General features: G+C 39.6%; 1 protein-coding gene across 3 annotated transcripts in view; it reads left to right on the forward strand.

Moving 5' to 3' along the window:
- The window catches only part of map3k9.L (mitogen-activated protein kinase kinase kinase 9 L homeolog), a 40,896-nt gene that overhangs the window by 10,967 nt on the left and 5,688 nt on the right, over positions 1 to 24,241 (forward strand). For all 3 annotated transcript variants that reach the window (XM_018231096.2, XM_018231095.2, XM_041573298.1), the window contains 6 exons: positions 12,039 to 12,219; positions 13,463 to 13,611; positions 15,943 to 16,118; positions 17,548 to 17,788; positions 20,469 to 20,591; positions 21,914 to 22,067. In XM_018231096.2, the coding sequence (XP_018086585.1) occupies positions 12,039 to 12,219; positions 13,463 to 13,611; positions 15,943 to 16,118; positions 17,548 to 17,788; positions 20,469 to 20,591; positions 21,914 to 22,067 (1,024 nt within the window). The remainder of the gene's footprint in view (positions 1 to 12,038; positions 12,220 to 13,462; positions 13,612 to 15,942; positions 16,119 to 17,547; positions 17,789 to 20,468; positions 20,592 to 21,913; positions 22,068 to 24,241) is intronic.

The raw sequence follows: 24,241 nt of genomic DNA on the forward strand, positions 1-24,241 counted from the left end.
AGGTTTGGATTCTCTTCCTATTCAGACCAATTTGAATGTAGGTAATTAGCAACTACTGTTTTAATATATACAGACATTTTAAAGGAACAGTTCAGTGTAAAAATAAAAGCTGTATAGGCTGTGCAAAATAAGAAATGTTTTTAATATAGTTAAGTTAGCCAAAAATGTCATCTATAAAGGCTGGAGTGAATGGAATGGAATAGATTACATTTATGGCTAACTATATTAGAAACATTTTTTATTTTGGACAGCCTATCTATTTGCCCAGTTTTTATTTTTACATTGAACAATTCCTTTAAGTCACTAAGGAATTCCATGACCCTATACAGGCAAGTAGGCCACAGACTTTTATAAGTACCTGCGATCTGGTACAGCACATCATTTTTTTTAGACAAGTCAGGGATGGGACCTGTTATCCAGAATGCGTGAGACCTGGTGGGGGGGGGGGTTAGCACCAATTGTTAAAATATACTGATATTTGAAGTCACTGAGGAATTCCATTACCCCATACAGGCAAGAAGGCCACAGGCTTTTATAAGTACCTGCGATCCCCATTAATCGGGTACAGCACATCGTTTCGTATACATGTCAGGGATAGAACCTGTTATCCAGAATGCTTGAGACCTGGGGGGGGGAATTGATATTTGAAGTCACTGAGGAATTGTTGGGACCTGGAGTTTTCCGGATAAGGGATCTTTCGTAATCTGGATATCATAGTTTAAAGGAGAATTCAACCCATAATAAAAAAAAATGGGTTGAATTCTCCTTTAAGGGGGTTATTTATTTAACCTTGATTTTTTTTTTCTGGTCGAGGTTTTTGGGGCAAAAGCTCAAATTTTTCGAGGAAAAAAAAAAGCTTTAATTTTTCAAGATTTATTATAACCCGATGCTATAAAAATTCTGAATCTGTAAATCCGACATCTCAAACCTGTCGAGGTCATGTATAAGTCAATGGCAGATGTCCCTATAGTAATTTGAAGATATCCTGATCTGCGCTGGGTTTAGCCCGATAATCGGAAAAATTCAGGGGTTTCAGGTAATAAACTGAAAAATCAGAAAAAAGTAGGATTCGGGTTTTCGTGTGATAATCTTTGACGATACCGTTATAATGTAAAATTGTGGATGGGAGTTTGGTCGAGCTTTCTTTATTTAAAGAAATGAGATCAATTGTATTTGAATAAATATTTATGGGAGATGGCCTTCCTGTAATCTGGAGCTTTCTGGATAACAGGATTCTGGATAATGGATCCTATACAAATATTGGGTACAATTGATCTCCCTGAACCCTGTTTGCGAGAACAGATTTTTCAGGCCATTCAGTGATTTTGTGTACTAATCCAAATGACCGCATACATTGACTGTGGAATGAATATAGCACTAGATCTATAGGTCTATAGGATCGGGGTGCAACATTGTTCCTGCAGTCCACACTGAAACCTCACGATTTTGGGATGTAGTCTGCTGCAGTGCCACTCAGTGGGTGTCAGTTATTCAGTTTCAGGACTGATGGTTTCTTAAAAAAAAAAGTTTTATAGACCAGTCCTGTAAAGAAATGGCAAGGGGATTTACTGAAAAGAAAAGGTTGGCCAAATTACAAATGTGGATCAAACAACTGTAAGGGAATCTTCCAGTGCTGCCCTATCAATATTCTGGACTCATGCACATTTCGCAGAAGCGTAACTAGAGGGGGGCGGGCCCTGGCGCAGGACGCGCAGCCTGGCCCCCGCCCCCCTCCGTACACCCGGAAACTGTCCGGGAATATGCGCCGCGCGGACTTTGCGGACTGCCGGTAGTTCCGCCACTGACATTTCTATAGACTAAGTTACACTGTGACATACAATATTGTCATTGCTTTTGTAATGGGGCTGGGGAAGCAATCAATGTTAGGCCCCTGTCTCTATTGCTGAAGGACATCTGCTGCATTCATTAAAAACAAGTCAAGGTTTATTGAAGATTTTTTAATAAAATGTCTTTTTCAGTGCCCAGGGGAGCAGTGTCAGTCCCTAGTGACCTGTTATACAAAAGAGCCCCAAGTCATTTCTCTTGAAATGACTTCTTTAAGATTGTAGCAGAAACTTTATGATTGTAGCAGAGCTTACAAATGAATATTTAAGCCATGAAACCAGAGCAGCAATAATGACTACACATTGGAAGTGAAAGCAGAAGGTTTATAGTCAGGAATAATGTCTGCACAATCTGGTAATGCCAGAAACCTTGCAAATCAAATATCTGCATTGATCATTGTGTAGTGTAAGAGTTTCAATGCTAAGAGCCCAGGGGAAATGAAATATGAAGTGCCCATTGCAGGTATCCATGCTGCATTCTGCTTGCTGCTCTCTGCTGAACAAGAATTCGGGTTTGAAAGCAGAATTGTAATAAAACTGACCACATCAGCATTCTTACTGAAGAAAATCAATTCCAAAATATGTCTCCCTATAACAAGGGCATTATTAGCAGCAGAAAGATTATAGGAATCTATATAATCCTTTGCCCTTTGAAAATGACCTGCGTTCCCTTCGCCTGTCCTATTAGCACCCCTTGCCTACTCCGACCTCTGACCCTTCTGGTGTTAGAATGTTAGGAACTACCTAAAATTGTTGCTTGGTGTAGGGTCTTGATAGAAGAAAGAAAAGAAGTACCAGTAGTCTTGTGCTGTGAAACTGCTTTTCTTCCATAGTGACATTCTCTTTCAAGGGATGTTTTACCTTTAAGTATTTTAAGGAATGTCCTATTCCTTTGCAACTTTGCAATTGGACTTTATTTCTTTTTTTTTCTGCCTCTTACCAGCATTCACTTGAGGGTTGGCCAAAAAAAAAGATTTCTCTGTGAGGTACAATTTTCTTGTTATTGTTACTTTTTATTACTTATCTATCTATTCAGTCCCTCGCCTATTCATATTTCAGTCTCTCATTCAAACCACTGACTGGTTGCTATGGTAAGTAAGACCCTAGCAACCAGGTAACTGCTGAAATACAAAGCTGCTGAACAAAAAGCTAAATAACTGGAAAACCACTTACATGTTTTAAAGAAGGCCACTTGCTTATTGTCTCCGTGTATAAATGTCTACGACCCGTCATACTAAGTTAATTGAAAGGTGAACTACCCCTTTAAATAGAAGGATGAATTTGTGTCACTATTTGAAAATTGAGGTGCAAATGCGGAACCCGAAAGAATGGGTCAAAATCAATTCCAACCATGCAAGGCTTAATAACATAATGGTGTTATTACGCCAAGAGGCCTCTCACATAAAAAAGTGTGTATACAGACAGTGTATATCAGAATTGTATTTGTCTTAAGACTTTTTTTTAACATAGAACTATATTACATTCAAAAACTATTTTAAGGGTTAGTGATTGGAGAAGCAGCCAAGGCACGGTATTGGCACAAAGCTAATATAAACTATGCAGGTATTGTGATTCATGAAATTGTGTAGATTGTTGCCCCCCTTTATAAGAAATAAATAAATAAAAAAATTACAAGACATGATAAGGAAGTCACACCATTACCAGGCAATATGTTTCCTCATACAATAATATGCTGAGAAAGCTGATCTAAGTGCTAATAATATTGTATAGCACATTGTCCTAGACATGTTTACACTTATTTTCCAATGCCAAAATGTATGTTTGATGATGGTGTGCTTGTAGCAAGCCCTTGTTCGTTTCCATTGTTCTGTGCCAAGATTATCCAAACTCTGCATTGTTAGCTGACACTCTCAAAAGCACCGCATTTCCAACCCTTCCGCACTACTGCATCTTGGAATTAGGAGCAAGCACGTCCATTCTGCTGAGAGCCTTGCTGCATAGTTAAAATACTAGTTTTTGTAAAGTCATTGAGGGCAGCTCAGTTGTTAGAGCACTGGGGTTCTGAAGTTTGATTCTTTTTCACTTTGTCTGCATGGGCTTCCTCCTGGTTCTCTGGTTTTCTTCCAGTCCTTAAGTTTAGGCAGGTTAATACATTTAGGTTGATTGGCTCCTGATAATAATTGACTTTTAAGTGTTTGTGTGAATGTGATTAGGACTTTAGACTGTAAGCTTACTGGGGATAATGAATGATCTCTGCAAAGTGCTCAGGGCAAAAAATGCTCAGGCTCTGGGATCTTTCTAAGGAAGTGACACCTTTTTACTTTTATACTCTTGCTAGGGACCCTTGTGTAGGCTTGGGCTTGCACATGCATAGCATAATAAAATATTTAGTGTATTTTAGTACACTGTGCATGTGTAAAGCAAAGCTATGCAAGGGAATACATGTAAGATAGAAGGCCTGTGCATTTTTTTCTGAAAAGTGACCCTGACCCAAAGAAAATACATATTTATGTCACTGGGGGATGGAGGGGGTGCTTAACATTTTGGCACCCCCATTGAATTAGCCTTTCCTTTAAACTCTTAATGCATGCATAAAGCCAAGCTATGCAAGGAACCCCTGGGAAAATTGCATTTTTTTTTCAAAGTAGCCCTGACCCAGGGAAAACATATTTAATTCACGGGGGGGGGGGGCAGTGCCTAACATTTTGGCACCCCTATTGAATTAGCCTTTCCTTGTCCTTTAAACTCTTAAATGCATGCATAAAGCCAAGCTGTGCAAGGGATCCCTGGGAATAGATGTAAGATAGAAGGGATAAAAATATCCCTAGGCTGGTGCATTTTTTTTAATGTGGCCCTTACCCAGGGAAAAACCCCTCTAATTCACTGGGGGGGGGTGCCTAACATATTGGCACCCCCATAGAATTATGTCCTTAAAACTGTTAACGGCTGCCCCATGTGAAGGTCAAAAAATGTCCTAATATTTTAGATGCCGACCATTTATATTTTAAGATGATGTGCTGTGTGTGTACCGGCGATTGCTTAAGTGGTGTTTATGCTGAATGCACACAAATTACACAGGACCAGAGATGTTCTGAAGCTTGTGGAAAGGTTAATTGAATGACCTTGACAGTTTCTGACTGCTGAGAGAGGATCGTGCAGTCACAGGGGATTCAACGCTGATGGTTCATCGAGAAACTTTAATATCCCTGTGTCAGAATATCGTAATTGCTGCTGATGTTCATTTGTACCATCTGATGTCTCCTGTATAATTGGCAGATCTATGCATTAAATTATTCAAAGCTGCAGTTTATACAGTCACATTCCAGCCATTCGCTTGAAGTAAGGTGGGAGCTTTTGGCAAGAGCACCTCTAAACCAGATCAGCAGTAAGGAAACCCTCGTTGTGTTCTGTTGCCTCTTCACATTTATACATGGGACAGTAATGCTGTTTTTGTGCACACGCAACACAACATATTAGCATATTGATTTGGCTTGAGCAGAATAACTTTACAGTATGATGAGACTTGTATGAAGTACACTTGCTGAAACAGTGATCTATTTGGCTGAAACATAATAATATGGTTGTTGATGACAGGGGTTAAGATACCAGAAGAGAACAAAAATAAAGTACATGATAGAACATATATCTTGATTGCAGTTTGTGAAAGCAAGTGATTTCATTGAAAAAAACTTAATGCGTCTATTCCTGCGCTCCCCTGCGGCTGAACGCACAAAAAAAAACCGCAGGGGAGCGCATCTTCAACCGCGCGTCAGTAAGAGCCCTAACTGCTGCCTTTAATAAAACTCAGGGATTCTGCTCAGCAAGGATAAACAGTAGAAATATATCCACAAAATGTATCAATTTAGAACAGGGAATTTACAGGCGACCCCCCCCCCCCCCAGGCTGCTTAGAAGGTGAAAAATTAGACTTTACACTTCAATATTTGAAAAACAGTCACACATAGAAAATAGAAAGAGAATAGAAAGTAACTGGAAAAAGCTTTTATTTCTGGTGAACTATCTGAAACCAACTGAACTGAAAAAAGTGTTGGAAGGTGAACAACTCCAGACTGAAAGTTTCATCTGTACATGCCCCTTTTTGGCATGTTACATTGACCCCCCGCAAGTGACTTAGTCCTTTAGGGCAGGGCTGTCCAATTGGCGGCCCACGCCCCCCCCCTTGTGTGGCTCCCACATGAAAGTCTGCCTGCTGTGTCTGCTTACCTTGTGTAACATTTAAAATCTATCACTACAGAGATTAACTGCCCCCTGCATTGTTTAAACCTCAAATTCACACTGTAATCCCCCGTATTGTTCACACATAATCCCCCCTGCATTGTTCACACTTGTAACACCTCTATTCTTTACACCCCTAAAAGCCCTGTACTGTTCACACCTGAGACATTGACTGAAACTGCCCACATTGTTCACCTGTTCACACTCATACAAACTACTAGAGGGGCACAGCACTGTGTCACTGTATGTAGTACATTTTAGAGTGATCATGATAGGTTTCCCTGTCTCCTGCTCTGTTCTGCCTTCTCTATGCTCCCTGTGTGTGCCATACTCTGCCTGCCCTATGCTCCCTGTGTGTGCCCTACTCTGCCTGCCCTATGTTCCCTGTGTGTGTCATACTCTGTATGCCCTATGCTCTGTGTGTGTGTGCCATACTCTGCCTGCCTCATGCTACCTGTGTGTGCCATACTTTGCCTATCCTACTCTGCCTGTGTGTGTGCCATACTCTGCCTGCCCTATGGTCCTCGGGTGTGCCATACTCTGCCTTCCCTATGCTCCCTGTATTTGCTATACTCTGCCGGTGTGCCCTGCTCTGTCTGTGGAACATTAGCCTGGTCTTGGTTCTGGGTGTTTTTTAGCATTTGAAAATTGTTAGGGGCCCCTAAGGTGTTAAATCATGTGCTGGGGTGCAGTGTTATCCACAGGGGAGTATGGGTCGTGTCGATTTAAGGATATTTCTTAATATGACTTACTAAACATGTTTCACATATGAGTGATGAGTGATATGCCTGCAGTGAGCACCAACCATTTGTTTTTTTTGGTGTGCTACCCCCATTAATGTGGACATGGTCTTGTGGTTTAAAGTGGGTGTGGTTTAAAAACAGGGAGTGGTTAACACAGGCTTCCATAAGCCCTCCGCCATGTAGGCCAGAGAAATACCGGCCCTCGGTACCACAGAAGTTGGACAGCACTGCTTTAGGGTAATGGCTCACAAGTTGTTTTGTTCGCTTTAAAAAGGACTGAAGTGCCATGTGGTTGCTGCCAATGTAAATCACCGAAGGTCAATGATTCAAATCCCAAAAATCTTGCAAAAAAAGCCTCGGAGGATTTTTTAGCACAATCTTAAGAATTTAACCACGCTGATTCACATTGCCAGCAAAGGAACATTTTGGTCCAGCATGTCATTGCTCAAAAGAGGCCTCCAGCTCTTTGTCATATGGAACATCAAGAACATCAGTGAATAGATAAATGGCAGGTTGGCCCATGTATGGGATACCACATTTTGCTCCTCTTGTTTCGTTACCCTGTATTTTTTAGTGACTTTTAATGCCGAAAACATTTTGAAGGTCAGACCCTTTCTTTACAGCCGTTGCCTCTTCTATTGTAAAATGTAAATTCAGACCCCCCCCCCCCAACATTCTGCCACATCTCAAGATTGTGTTGTTCGTGATGGGCACACTACACTGCAAAGGAAAAAGATTTAGCTAGTGGCTTTAGCAGCAATTTTAGCGTAGATCCCTTTCCTCAGGAAGTCCGTTATCAGCTCGGGTCAGACATCCTGTTCAGTCCACAGGCCTGGCTGATATGCTGCGTCAGCTGTTAACCATTTCACTGCCACAGCCACTTCTCTTTAGGAATCGACGAGGCACTCTGCAGAGAACAATAACTTTTTGATGGCACAACTGTGACAGTTTCAGCATATGGGAAAGGTGGGGGTATGAGGACATGGATACGCACCCATACACACATGTATAGGCAAAGATAACACCGGCCCTGTATTTGTGACCTTCCGAGCCGGTAAAAATTATTTGTGGTGCCAATGTTATTAATAATGGAAGATAGCAAGGCCAGAAAAGTTGCAGAGCCTGATTCAAGTCCTTTTGGTAAATCCAGTAACTGTCAGGATATATTAATTGAAAGAGAATGGGCTATTTTCTTGGTTGTAGAAACATTTAGTTCAAGGGGATTTCCATTAAAACTGTTATATTTCTTTAATCACACAATGAAAATGATTTTTCAGTGGTTTTAGAGTTTGTTTGTTTTTTCTAATTGAAAGCAGTATCTGTCTGGTTGATATATTTTGAGCTCTGTAAGTTCAGACTCCGGAAAGAATAGAACTAAAGCCAGCTGCTAAAGAATCCTGGAGGAGAACTGGCTTGTCCTACATTGTTTCCAGAGAACAGAAGTGGACAAACAAATACTGCTACTTCAGTTGCAACTAATTAACAAATCACTTTAAAACCCCTGGACAGAGGAGCACCACGGGCAGCCGCAGCATGGAGGTATGCACCAATTGGATCCAGCATATGGAATGTGAACCCAAATCTGTGTTAGTCTCAATCCAATCTGCACCTCCGACTCTCCTCAACTGTCAAATGAACTCCCAATTCCAAAATAATGTGCTCTTGGCCTGCTCCAAACATAGAACCATGCGAGAAACAAGATAATCAAATATTCTCCAATAATTCAGTTTTTCATTATGGACAAAAAAATATAGCATGTGCAAGTACCAGCCGTTTTAATAAAAAAAACCATTGCACTTACAAAATATCCTTAATATTTGAGCATCTCACGTTTTACAAACGCAGTCCCGAATAGCGTCCATTTCAGCTTGTATTGATGTGTATTGCTCCTATAGTGCTAATATCAAGGAGATTTTGTAAGTGCAATAGTTTTTTTATTAATATGGAATGTGACACAGGGTGGGCTCCTTACAGCAGGCTGAAGAGTTGGGGTGCATGTTCATAAAGAAGCCCCTGGAATATTGTATGGCAGTGTGCATGAGTGCTGTATAACCCTCTGAATATTCTCTGCATGTATTTTGACTATGGAGAATGCCTACAATCAACTCATAACAGGGACACCTAAAGGAAACTGTTAGATGTTTCTCTAATTAGCTGGCATACTACATGCATGACTTATGTATATCAAATAGATTTGCTGCAGTCCAGACATGCAGGGCTCCATATGAATACCTAGCAGGCCCACGTTCAACATCCAGTTGGACAGCCCTGTTGCAAATGTAATAACAACTGGACTGCCTTCAAATTTTTTAATAATCACTCATCAGTGGAATAATAATAAAAAAAAAACATTAAACAGTAAACATTAGTGTATGTAAATGTCTTGTTGTTGAGCTTTGCTGCTGTGTGAGAGATATTTCAGAATCCTTTGTTGCTAGTGGACTTGAAGCTGGTGCCAGGAGTTAATCTTGTCCCTCTGTCTTCCTTTATAAGAGAGCAGGTTGTTGCATTCCTGTGAGAGCAGCAGAACAAAAGCGCAGGTCACGTGTGTGCTGCCCGCCCGCTGTGCTTGCGGGAAAGATAAGGGCAGCAAAACAAAAGTACTGGATTCCCGTGACTCTCTAATAGACTGGAGAATGAAACGCTTGATTGCTTCAGAAAGGCCGCGGATTACTAATAAACTCAATACTGTACAGCTGCACTATTCATTCTGTAACTCTTCAGTGGCTACTGATATCTTGGCTTATTGCCCAATTTATTAACTTATACATTCATTCATTCGTTACTTTTTATAATGAAAAGTTGTGTTTGAAGTAGCAGCAGTCGTAGAGTTTATGGGTACGGCATAGTCTCCCAAACTGGTGGACTGGCACCTTAAGGAGCTCAGAGCATCATGAAGATCAGTCAGCATTAGGTGTGGGGCAGAAGACCTTTGGTGGCTGTCCTCCATACCCCTGAAAATGAAGCATGGAATCTGTTAGGACAGTATATTGTATTGTATTATAAGGCACTTTGTAGGCCCTGCAGGAGAGGTTTCCCACGGGCGACAAGTGTTCTGTCTGTAATGGCCCTAAAGAAGAGAGAGATGCATAAGCTGATGAATCTGAAAGGTGTTGGTCAGGGGGTTGGGTTTGGTGTCCATAATGTTGGTCATTTTCGAATAAAATGTGCAGCTTATGTCAAACTGAGACAGCTCTCTAGTCATCATTAGGGTTTAGCCCAAGGCAAGAGGAACTTTTAATTGAAATTGTATATTAGCCAAGATTATATATGGAAAAATCAATATAGGACTAGGAGCTGCAAGATTGCATCTGTGGGGTAGCAGGGGTTTCTTCTGTTGTGCAAAGAATAGTTTTCCTCTATCAGAGATTTTTATTTATTTATTTATTTTTGGAGGTTCAATTCCTCCTTTTGCAGTCCAGCTGTTTAACCCCTGATTGCTCGTTGAAGCTGAGGTTTTGGGTGCTAATTACAATAAGCAATGCAATAATACAGCTCTCTTCAAAAAAAAAAAAAAATTGGGTACATTTATTGGAACATCCAATGTTTTGGTTATCAGCATGACCTTTCTAAAGGACTGATTAAGAATTTAAAAGAAACTGTTTGCCAGCACTTCCCTTTTTTGAATGTGGCTTTACTTGTTATTAGAATAAAGCATTGCACTTCAGTTCCCTTTCTGCAGGCTGGGAGAATCTATTTACTTTATGGTAGATTGCTTCCTTCTCTTAAGCTGGCAATAGACGCAAAGACCTGATCGCAAGAATCGAGGATTCGTTAGATTTTCGGACCGTGTGTGGAGAGTCCCGACATTTTTCGTCCGGCAGAGATCGGTCGTTTGGTCGATCGGACAGGGCAAAAGATTTCTGTCGGCTGTGGGTAATATCTCTGCATGTTTTGCAGATCTACGATTTTCAGAGGGAGACTGTCACCAGCTTTGGTCGGACATAACTTTCATACGATTGTTGTCAGGGGCAGAACATCGGCTGATCTGTTCTTTTGTACTTTATTTGATCTGAATGATTAGTGGCAGGTCGGGAGATGGGAAAGTCCGATCGTACAATGATTCGTACGATCGGATCGTTACGTCTATGGCCATCTTAATTCTCTTTCACTCAGGCCTCACCTGTCTTTGTAGAATTGTTTATTCCCAAACTATAGCTTAGGGTACCCCGAAGTTCAGTCATGATTGGCCAACAGATTTTTAAGGGGTAGTTCAACAAAACATTGATATGCTGAGACAATATGCATTTACTTTTCACTATTTCTATTTATTTCAGTTCTTTAGCTTTTTGTTCAACATCTCTTGAGTTTGATATTTCAGCAGCTATCTGACTTCCTGGGTCTTATTTACCCTAACAACCTGGCAATGGTTTAAAAAGCGAGACTGGAAAATCAAATATGAGGGGGCCTAAATAGGAATAGTAGTTCTAAAAAGTAACAATAAATTTGTAGCCACACAAGGTAATCGTTTTTGGCTTCCAGGGTCAGTTACATTATTATGTGACAGTTTTTGAAAGCTGGAAAGAGGCATACTGTATGTCTACATCATTGTAAAAGTTAATTTAAAGGTTAACTACTCCTTTAAAGCTCTGCTAATAAATCTATTGGCTGATTACTCCTTTAAAGCTCTGCTAATAAATCTATTGGCCGATCATGGTACAACTCCTGGGCACCCTAAGCTGTTGTATGAGAATGAACAATTCTATGAAGTCACATTGATGAGAGGGTGGCCCTTGCTGTAGCTATATTTCCTTCTCTTTTATACTTTCTGCTTTCAGAAGGACACTGAGTAACCTCCAGTAATTAGACTAATGCTTCCATAATTGGCTCTCTGCATTGTGATTTTCATTAATGATAGCTTCAGTCGTTTCAGGTTCTCCCTTGAGGCCATCGGTATATGCTTACCCATCCCATCCTCCGAACAATATATTTCTCCAGACCCACCCACACTATGATACTGCATTGCCTTTCAGAATCCTGGACCCGAATTTAGTTGTAGCCCTGTACAGATAACCCCAGTTAACAGAAATGTTTCCAGTTGTAGATGCCCACAGCTGGACTGCTAGTGACTGCCTTGCCATACCACCATACCATTATATTACTGTTTTCTTTATTTGCACAGTTCTTGTTTCATAGGCCCTTTTGCATTCTCCACACACCACTGGCCACACACTGTACACTTATTTTTCTTACCCTGGTTCTGCTTGATATTCATGATGTTTTAATATTTATTAAACTGTTGTGTCTTCTGACAGTTTTAATTCTGCAAATGGTAGAAGATGGGGACCTGAGTAACAAAATATTGAAGATCACAGACTTCGGCCTGGCAAGGGAGTGGCATAGGACCACAAAGATGAGCGCAGCTGGCACCTATGCATGGATGGCACCAGAAGTCATTCGCTCTTCTATGTTCTCCAAGGGAAGTGATGTGTGGAGGTAGGTCATCTACATTTACCGATGTAGCCTTTATTTAACTCCCCATTCTAATGTACTGTAAATGTCATGCCTTATCTTTTTTGGTACATGCTTCATCGTAATTACCTGAGGCAGAGATGTACCCATCTTTCAACATTAGTTCAAAGAATAGGGCTTGTGTGAAAATTGTTTTGCCTATTGTTTAATTAGGAAATATTTGTGGTTTTTGTTATTCTTTGCACTAAACAGGACAAGACCTGACATTTAGGGCGTTATTAATCAAAGGTCGAATGTCAAATTTTTGTATACCTCGAATGAACTCACAACTTGAATTGATCTTATTTAAGAGAAATCTTGAATGGAAAAACCTCAATTCTGCAAGTTCGAGCTACGAAACCCGAAAACTCAATTTGATGTAGAAAAAACAACTTGAATCTCTCGAACTGATCGAGTTTTTTTGGGCAAAACCCAAAACATCATGCAGTCTATTAACATCTTCAGATGGTTCAAGGGACCTATGCCATTGACTCCTACATGGCCTTGACAGGTTTTAGATGGTGTATTTTCAGATTCATGCTATTTCCAGGGTTGGGGTATAATAAATCTCAATAAATTTAGTTGTTTTTAGGTTTTTTTAAAAAAAACTTGAAAATGTGAGTTTTGACTTGAAAACTCGAACCTTAATAAATATGCCCCTTAAAGGCACAATCTACATTCAGGTCTTATGTGTACAATCACAACAAATCACCAGTCAACAGATAAGCCCTCTGTGTAATGAGCTGTCTTTATCATAATGGCTCACAAAGGATTGCACTGGTGAAAGGGAAGGGTTTGTTACACAGAGGGTGTATTACTTGAACTAGTGATTTGTTTTGACAAAATCATGTTTGTGCTCAGTAAATAGTTTTCTCTCATTCCATAGGGGTACACATGCCTTTCCTATTCTTGTAAATTAGACCACTGGGCACTTCCCTGATGGGGTTCCATGCTACATCATTAGTCTTAATGTGGGCGTCACTACCAACTTAGGGAATATAGGTCAAGTTGACTAAAGTGTGGAAAGTTAATGGCATGGAAGGGAATTCTCTGTGCTCCTGCCTCCTAGTATTAGACTTTCAGCTGTAAAAAAAACCAAAAAAAAACTTTAAACTCTTTTAATCTTAATGGGGAACATATCTATAATCAAGTATACAAAGGTTGTATGTATTATTTTTAATGTAGGTGTGATGTAATACTTTTATATTATACTATTTTTATATTAAAGCTATGGAGTGCTGCTGTGGGAACTTCTAACTGGGGAGGTACCATTCCGTGGGATTGATGGCCTAGCCGTGGCTTATGGTGTTGCCATGAATAAACTGGCTCTTCCAATACCTTCAACGTGTCCGGAACCTTTTGCAAGACTGATGGAAGGTAAGAGATGTGTATATCACTGATAATCAGGGAAGAAGGCAATTGGTCATTCATTTGGTTCTTACAGTTACCCAAAGACAAAGATACCTGTTTAGGGAAAAACATTCACTGCTAAGCGTGACCCTCCTTTTTTTTAATTTTTCTTATATAGGCTGCAGAGCATAGGGCTAAACTTGTAGTGTAGTCAGAACTTTACATCTCTTTTTATCATTCACCCGAATTCACTCCAACCCTGCTGGCCCTATGCCTTGCTTAGAATATGTATTTGGCTTTCAGTGTCTGTCCTATTTGATTCTGTCCCTACTTAGCTATCTACAGCTATGCTCACAAACTATTCCTTTGTTGGATCCTTACTTTACCCCTGCCTATAGTTCCTTTCTCATCTGTGTTGTTCTGTCTCCATCATGTTCATATATCTCAATTACTTGATCCAATGTGTCTTCCTTTTTTGGTCTGGCTAAAATGTTTCCCCTTTAAGTTCCCAGCCTTTGTGCTGTTATCCTTACCCCTTGATCATGTTCATAATATATCCCTCCCTTGTTTCCCAGCTTTCTTTTTTGTATTTATTTACCCCTGACCCCACAATTCTCAGTTCTGAGTGACATGAATAACAACAGTAGCAAAAACTCCTTTACTCTCTTTTACCTTTCTTTCAAGGTCCTCACACACAGAATTAGCATAAGAAACCACAAATGCACTCCGTAGGGGGGGAATCAATACAATTTTGTAAGTGTACAGAAAATGATGGTCATTCAAAGATCCCACAGAGGTCACCAAAAAGATATAGAGATGTTGTCTTGAAATAAAAATTTTGGTGACCTCCCGTATATGTACAGGTTTCTGCTCCCTTGGCTAAGGGTCTAGAACTGGTGTACCCGGACCACACTTTTTTTGGTGAGTTTTCAACATTGGTGGATGTATTTCTGTGATTGACACAGGTTTGTGATTCAAAACAATACAAAATTGCCCCCCGAAAAACTCTAGATACCTGCTAGAAACAATGCATCAAATCCAGGATTTCATCGGAATTCGCACTGGGTACAACACATTGTGCACCAGGCATAAGCAAAATCTATTTATTAGTATATAGACCCTGTGCTGAACATATGTTTTGTCTATTGTTTTGATCAAGAAAAAAAAATTATGTTTTTTGTTATTTCTTGAGCTAAACTGGGGAAACAAAGTAATTGAAGCCACTCCATGTTTGGTCATTGTGAAATATATAATTAGATTACCAGTGCACAGATAAAGAGAAGTCCATTATTCAGGGTGTTATTTGTTTACTAGTGATCTAATTGCCTGCCATGAGAGGACCAAAGATGGAGTAGCTTCAGTTTCCCTGTTTGCCCTGTTTATATAAACCATAGACTTTTCATGATTAAAACAAATAGTAAAACTATATTCAGCACAAGTCAAAAAGGGTATGAGAGAGAGGAGCCCCATCATTATATAATATGTGTGCAGTCAAAGGTGCCAAGCTGCCCTAAAGATAAGAAACCTCACTCACTGTCTGACATGTTTAGGCATACATATTTACTTTGCCACCCAAATAAGGCACATGCAAGCCATATTGCAGTAAAACAAAAAAGAAAACTCTGTTATTAAAGCTCTCTAACTGTAAATTGCTAAATAATATACAATGCACTAACCTTATAATAATTTACTCTCACATATTAGTAGATAAATAAAGATGGTGTGGTTGCAGAACGAGAGGGAAAAATATTGCCATATTACATTTAGTAATCCTGATTTATGCAGTAAAAGCATATTTACCGGCCAAAAGGCCAGTAACACATAGGATATTTTGCTCAGTGACTGGCAGAATTCAGTGCATAGATTACTCAAGAGAGTTTTATTTTTGGTGCCATGGTCTACAGTGACAGGCTGATGGCTGCTGGTAGACAAAATGCCCCATGTGCCGAAAGAAGAGATGCACAGAATTCTGGATTGTGTTTGGGATTTGGCACAATCCAAGCATTTTTAACAGGATTCAGCTGAACCAAATCCTAACTATATAAAGAGTAAAATTTTACATTTTGTGCATGTTCATTAGTAATTTCCATCCGGCATGAGGATTCAGTTTGGTATTTGGCTTAATCCGTACCCCAGGATTCATGGATTTGGCTGAACTCTGAAAAGAAGGGTTTGGTTCATCCCTAGCCGAAAGCATTACAGGGTTGTACACAAGCACAGATAATTTGCCCTAACCCGGTATCCAGTAGCAATTGGCTACTTTCAGTATTCTAGCTACAATAGACCAATAAATGTTAGCCTGATTTAAGGCTGTCTGTATCTGAGCTTCTGAATAACTCCATGTTTTTTCCTTCCTAGACTGTTGGAACCCTGATCCTCATTGCCGACCTCCATTCACCAACATATTGTTCCAGCTTACCACTATAGAGGAATCTGGCTTCTTTGAGATGCCCAAGGAGTCATTCCATTCACTGCAGGAAGATTGGAAGCGTGAGATCCAAGAGATGTTTGATCAGCTCAGGGCTAAAGAAAAGGTAAGACTAAACTTTCAAAAACATTTTTAAAAGAGGATTACCTATATTCTAGTCGAAATTTTAACATTGAGAGATAAACCGTAACAAGATCAGCGATGTTAACTTTGCAGTGGATCTCCTAGTCCTTTTATACCCATTCGGTTTATGCCTGAGGATGGCTGGAAGTTTTCTGCACAAAAATGTTAAACTTGAACTTGCTGCACCACAAGCTTAATCAGACAAATGTTTTATGCATTCAAAGTTGGCCACAGGGGGTCACCATCTTATAACTTTGTTAAACATCTTTGCAAGACCAAGATCTCTACACAGTTCCCGACTGCTCTACAGGGAAACAAACAAAGCTGCTTGAGTTCTGCATGTCTGGGAAGTAAGACGGGCTCCCCCTGCTGTTCATAAGTATGATTGTTTCCATGCAGAGCAGTTAGCGACCGTTTGACAGTTCCTATCCACAGCAGAAAATGAAGGGAGGATTTCACTGCATACAATCAGGTTTATTTTAAAAACGGTACACATTTTGTTAATTAAAGTATATTAGACATAGGTTTCTTTTTAATTAAAGTAAAAATGGGATTTAATTTTTTTGCCATTACATGCCCTTTCAATAGTTGTCAGATTTATACATTTCAGGTTTTTAAACAGGAAATATACCCCTTTGATCAACATGAGTTCAGTAAATCTCAGTAAAGCTTGTACTGAGCTGTGAAATCTGCAGATTTTATACTTTTCATTAATTGGCACGACCTTATAGGCTACAATAGAACCCTGATACGTAGAATTTATGGTGCTTGACACTTGGATCCTTACAGTCAGCACTGTAGATTCTGCAGCAGTGTGAGAATCAAAGTTCTTTTTGCTGAACAACACAGAAATTATTTGCACTGCGATATCTTATATCCGACAGGTATTCTGCTTTCAGTATCTCTGTTGTTGCGTGTTTGTTGTTGTGTATGATAGCAGACAGATTTGCACTGATACCGAGTAATACTCTCTCTGTTTGCATTTCCAGTCTTCAGTGCCATGCTGCACACAGTGCCTAGTATAGTCTGCAAGAAACTCAATTAGCAAGTGATTTCTCTACAGCCAAAAGGCTAAATCCATATTACACTAGTGCTTTTCTATTCTAATGTATTTAGTACCGCCTATATACCCATTTACCATTAAAGCACTGAAGCAAATTTTTACCATGTTAAAATCCATTTTGCTTCTCACATCCTGGTGTTTTATGTCAGATTTTATTACTGTGTGTTTCGCCTATTTGTGTTTTACAGCATACTAAACGCATATACACTGTCTGTATTAATACAAGCACACACACATAACAATGCTACCACAATCCCTAACATATTTGCTGTGATTATGGTTTTTATGAGATAGTGAAAGGTTTGTGTTTTTTCTTTTAACCCCAAGAATTTTTTTCTTTTAACCCCAGGAGTTGCGGAGCTGGGAAGAAGAACTGTCCCGGGCTGCATTAGAACAGAAAAACCATGAGGAACTGCTGAGAAGGAGGGAGCAAGAGCTGGCCGAGCGGGAGATCGACATTCTGGAACGGGAGCTGAACATCATCATTCACCAACTTTGTCAAGAGAAACCCAAAGTGAAGAAGCGAAAAGGGAAGTTTAAGAAAAACAAACTAAAGCTCAAGGATGGCAACATTATCAGCTTGCCTTCTGGTGGGTCTCACGGACATCTAGTCTCTGTATTAAGTTATCATTATTAATATTCACTTTCCTGTGTGATACTAACAGTAGTAGGGGAGACAGAAATAAACACTGGTAATTTTTCGAGTGTGGGCCCCTGCTGGCAAGCTTAATAAGTGTAATTAAATGGACATTAACATTCCGTTAAAAGGTCAATACGTGCCTAGTGGCCTACAGCAAACAATTTCAAGTTTGATTCCATTATTCTAACTGCAGTAGACTAGTATATGCTACCTTCTGTGCTGGAAGTTGTTAACTTAGTCTTGGGGAGCAAGCTCCTCACAAGTCCGAGACTAAATAAACAGCTTTCCTTCAAAGACACTGGGGCTTAATTATCAACACTGGGCAAATTTGCCCAAGGGCAGTTACCTATAGCAACCAATCAGTGATTTGCTTTTTAAAGCCAGCTGCAAGTAGAACAATGAATGCAGCAATTTGATTGGTTGCCATGGGTTACTGCCCATGGGCAAATTTGCCCAGTGTTGATAAATGACCCCCACTGTTCCTTCCACTCAGTACAAAATAAACAAATATGCTTGATAGTTCTTGTATCTGGTCAGAATGTGCTTTAAATAATACACCCTGTCTAATGATCTAATGGCCATTTATGAGCCATGTCTCATTGTAAACTACCTGGGCTACCTACTGCCAATGAAGGAAGGAGGAGTGTGACACAAACTCCTGGAATCTACAGCTGGAAGAATATTGGAAGCAATATGCTGGTACCAAAAAACTTTGTCTTAGCTTTTGTGGAGGCACTTGGGTGCTTATATATTTGAAAATATATAGTAACCCGAGAGCCAGGTACAGGGCTCAGTTTGATCGCCGGAAGTGCAGTTTAACCGGATGTGACGTCACACACAGCAGTCATACCACATGTAAGAACTACATAAGCAGTGCATAGTTCACCTGGCCCATATTTTGCCAGCCTGCCTGTAAAATTGATGCCTGATGTTATTAATAGGAAAGAAAAAAAATATAGGAAGGCTGGTATTTTCTTCTAGAAAAGGTGGCAACCTACCTGTGCCTCATGCATTGGATAGAATGCATTTAGAATTTTATTGACCTATGCTCACAGAAATCCTCATAGATGCATTAATTCCCCTGTTTTTACTCATGTAATAGTCCTTATTAAAGAATGGCCAAGCCACTAATTGATCTAGTTGTATATAGTATGCTCAGGCAGGGTTACATTTACAAGCATTTCTGTTAAAGGAATTGTTCAGTGTAAAAATAAAAACTGGGTAAATAAATAGGCTGTGCAAAATAAAAAATGTTTCTAATATAGTTAGTTAGCCAAAAATGTAATGTATAAAGGCTGGAGCGATTTGATGTATAACATGTCAGTCAGATCACTCCTTCCTGCTTTTCAGCTCTCTTGGTTTACACTGACTGGTTACCCTGGTTACCAGACAGTAACCATCAGATCATATCTGTTGCTTTTGAATCTGAGCTGAATGCTGAGGATCAATTACAAACTCACTGAACAGAAATGTACCATGTGGCCCCCCATAAAGTCACTGACTAACTCAGAGTTATAGAGCCGAAAAGCAGGAAGTTGGATTCTGGCTGTTTTATTAGACATCCAGTCACTCCAGCCTTTATACATTACATTTTTGCCTAACTAACTATATTATAAACATTTTTTATTTTGCACAGCCTATCTATTTACCCAGTTTTTATTTTCACACTGAACTGTTCCTTTAAGGGCTGTATTTACCAGCACACCAAGGGTGAGTCCTCTCCCTCTCCAAGCTTGGGTTTTATATATAATGATTTAGGGTTGTACACAGAATTATTATTTATTGCTATTTTGTTCTACTGCTTGAAGGAACATGAATGCTCAGATACAGCTAAGTAATGCGTGCCAGTGCTTGTTTTAATATTCAAGTGATTAATAGAAAATATACATAAGTTATATTCCTCAACTGTCCTAGGGAAGCAAATTTCCTTAGGAAATTGAGGCACTCCCAGTGTCATATGTGAACTTATCACTGCAGGTTAATAACACATAGCAACCAATCAGATGTCTGCTTTACAACAGGTTCCAAGTTATGGTATAGTATTTATAGTTCAGCCCTCCCTATAGTTGGCTCACTTTGATAGAACTTGTGTTATACTGGACGTATTACTGTGTCAATCCCAGCCTTTCTAGTATGTAAGGAGGTGTTCCACCTTTAAACTCACACAATAATAGGTGCCATTGCAAAACACTCTTAACTATTACAGTAACTGTGCTAAGACGTCAGAAAGGGGACCTCAAGAGGTTAACTGTGGCCAACAAGGTACTGATTAAACCACCTCTATTAGCCTGTGAATTTCCTTGTTAGCCACCTTCCCAAACATCTGATAATGTTCACAGAGCAGCTATGTAGGCTTTCTGTACTGTGCTGCAGAAAGAAATAGGGCTGTGTACGCAAGTCATTTCTAAAATATCAAGTGTTCACATGACACCGCACCAGATCTTGACAAAAGGAAAATGTCTTAAATGGTAAATGGACTCATTTTTGTTTTATCTGATAAAGATTACATGTTGAGCTGTACAGTTCTGCACATAATCCTTTTATTGTGTTTCTTAAAAACATAAGAGCTATTAAACAATGTTCTTTGTACAGCTTTCAAGTCCTCTGATGCCTCGTGCTTTGCTTTGCAGATTTCCAACACAAATTCACTGTGCAAGCTTCTCCGACCATGGACAAAAGGAAGAGTTTGATCAATACAAAGTTCAGCCCCCCTGCAAGTCCGACAATAATCCCACGGCTGCGAGCCATTCAGTGTAAGTTTTCTTGTTCTAAAGAACTGCAATTGTGTCCTGGGTAACCTGCGTCAAATCCTCATGACCATCACAGACACATACACAAAGAACATTTTATTTGCTCTTTAGCCTTTAACTGCGGCTAGAAAATACATTTACTAGGGATGTCACTTTACAATATGCACAGGACATAATCTGTCCCCTATTGTAAAGTAGAAATATATTAGAAGTGAATAGGGTTTAGGTCCTTTTATACAGGTTATGGTGTTCAGAGGAGACTCCTGATATGTTTATACATTGTCAGACTATAAGCAGGGCTCATTTTACCTCCTCTGTCACTATCTATTTGTTTTATAGATTCACCCTACTATTGTGCAGCACTTTGGAATATATTTGTGTTTTATAATTTAATATAATTATAATACACTTGGGGTCTGTTATTTCCTACATATGTATATTTTGATTTGCACTGTGGCACAAGTGCCAACTGAGATTATAATATATTACATCACTGAGCAGTTTTTATTAAAGGAGAACTAAAGCCTAACTAAAGAAGTAGGCTAGAAATGTTGTTCATTATGTTTTGGGCATCTATACCAGCCCAAGGCAACCCAGTCCTTTAGCAGTAGATATATGTGCCTCCAAATATACCCCAGTATCTCCTTATCTTCTTTTCTGCTGATTCACTGCACATGCTCTGTGCTGCTGTCAGTTACTGAGCTTTGGGATTGACACAAAATATACTGTTTATTCAGAATAAAAATGTCACACCATAAGGGTGATTAGTACTTTATACAGATAATTACTAGGTTGGCTGAGAAACCAGCACAATTTGCATTTGAATTTAATACCGTAATCAGCCTTGTAGCATCGGCTTATATTACAGACAGACCTCATTTTCTTCTTGATAATTTGCAACAGCCCTTAAGCTTAGCTTCTCAGAGCCCACTGAGCATGCGAGTGTCGCAGACACTTTCCAAGATGGTGACAACCTCTCAAGTCCCAGATCATTGCTGCTTTTGAGATGCTGAAACTTTAGGCTGGTGCAATAAGTTCAGCATGTGAAATATGGCATTTTTAACCATATTCATTTTTAGGGTTTAGTTCTCCTTTAAGAGGAAGAGTGACCGCTTTCCAGCCTATATAACTGTATTGGAAGTTTTATTGCTAAAAAGCCCTTTAAACTACCCAGTGTGCCATTAGTGTAACATGCCTATAGTCTGAAGTGTTGCTTACATCTATAGCCTGCTCTGTCAGAGCTTGACTATACATATATATGTTTTAAGGCATACAGACCTGTCTTGTATAGAGCCAAGCTTCATCTGGCTTTCCATTCTAAACAGTGACTCCTGGAGATTCTAACATCACAAAGAATTGCAGCACTGCCGGCCTAAAGGATGAAAGTGAAGAGGATGAAAAGAAAGAGACAAAGAAGAAAGTCCGCACATGGGCATCAGGAGCACTGGGCAGCAGAGACTCTGGGGCAGGAGAAGAAGGGTAAGAGCTCATACACCACAAGTAGAGTTGCCACACGGCCGGTATTTTACTGGCCTAGCCGGTAAAACACCTGCCAAGGCCCGGGGCCGGTATTACAAATTTACCGGCAATGCAATTGCCAGTAATTTGTAATACCCTTTAAAAAAAGCCCCTGGCCTGCCCCCAATTCGCAAAGAACTTAACTTTTTCCAGCGCCGTGGACGTCTCTGCGTCCCCTTTTGCGATGCGGACCGCCCCCTTTTGGTGCCCGTCCCCCCACTGGCCGGTATTATTTTTACGTAAAGGTGGCAACCCTAACCACAAGACTTTCAGAGCATTTATAGACCTTCTGTATGTTGAGTATGAGCACAATGACATTTCCCATTAGGAAAGCAATTCTTTATTTTTTTTTATAGACTTGTTTTTTCTCTTTAATAATAATAAGACAATGCATTGTACTGATAACTACACTAGCATAGATCCATATATTTTGTATTTTGATGGCAAAATATTTCTGGAAAAATCCAGGTACTAAGTAGTCCAACAACTGTATTAGGTTTGTTTTTTTTATATCGCAATGTACAGAGCATGAGCTCATTACACTAATGGCCTCCCCCAAGGACACCTCAGAGCCTCTACAGTGGAAAGTATAATGTATTAGATCAGCACTGTAACTCAGATAATCTTCCTGATGCTGCATTTGTCTGCCTGAAAAGATTAATTCAAATTGATCACGTTCAGTTCATTATAATTATTCAAAGAGCCTGGCATTTTTACTATGTAGGTTTATTGTTTGATCCCAGCACAATGTAACAATAATGTGCACTGGATCATTGGTTATTACCAGTGCTGTCCTCTTTCTGAGATATGCAGAATCATACATTGCCACAAATACGTCCTAAAATATTTACCATGTCCTTAATTTCTTCTCTCTCTTCAAAATCCCGATGGAGTTGTCATCAACTAGGATATAATCGATTGACTTATTCAAAGTCATATTCCAAAAAAAGACCACAAGTCTTTAATTTCAATGCTGTATTTTTTATGGTTTATATTCATTTTAGGCATTCTACTGTTAATCTTCCATTTTGATTATAAAATGGCCCCCTGGTTGGTGGGGTTGTTGAGCCCCTTTCAAACATATAAATTCCAAGCATGGGAGCTGCAAACATATAATGTAAATATGGTAGTTAATAGCTATAAGGAATTAAGACTGCTGCATCTGTCATAATGTTATACATTATGTTTTAGGCTTCTGTACCAGCCCGAGGTAACCACAGTCCTTTAGCAGTGAAGATATGTATCACCAAAGATGCCCCATTAGCTCCCCATCTTCTTTTCTGCTGATTCACTACACATGCTCTGTGCTGCTGTCACTTACTGAGCTTAGGGACCCACTCACAATATACTGTACACACAAGAATATAAATGTCACTAAATAAGGCTGATTATCTAGTATAGGTAAATCTAAAACTGGACTTGCTGACTAATCATAGAAGACGTTTCACTACTCATCCGAGCAGCTTCTTCAGTTCAACTGACTAGTGTGGGAAGTTCTCGGCATATACTAGATATACCATGACCTGGATGAATGAAAATCTTCATAGTCATATAAAGCTGATTAGTATAGTAATTAATAAAGATAATTACTACATGACAGCTCAGAAACCAGTGCAACTAGCATCAGAATTTAATAATCAGCCCTGTAGCATCTAATTTTCTGATGGATAATTTGCGACAACCCCTAAGCTTAGCTTCTCAACAGCTGCTCAGAGCCCAGTGAGCATGTGAGTGTCGCATCCAAGGTGGTGACAGGTTTGAAGTCCTGGATCATTGCTGCTATTGAGAAGCTGAAACTTTAGGCTGATGCCATAAAGTCCATAAATAAAATATGGCATTTTTAGCCATATTCGTTTTAGGGTTTAGTTCTCCTTTAAGGTGAACAACTACTGAACAACTGATAATGCAGGGATGCTTGCTTAGCGAAGTTACTTTACTGGAACACAACTGAACCACATCAATCTGACAACAAATTGAGGTCACTTAGGGGTATATTTATCAAAGAGTGAAGTTAATAGTGAAGTTCCGCCACTAGAGTGAAATTCCGCCACTCTCCATTCATTTCTATGGGATTTTTATAGGCGTATTATCAAAGGGTGAACTTTCACTTTCAGCCATTTATAAATACGCCTTTC

This window comes from Xenopus laevis, chromosome 8L, assembly GCF_017654675.1.
Source record: "Xenopus laevis strain J_2021 chromosome 8L, Xenopus_laevis_v10.1, whole genome shotgun sequence".
Taxonomy (NCBI): Eukaryota; Metazoa; Chordata; class Amphibia; order Anura; family Pipidae; genus Xenopus; species Xenopus laevis.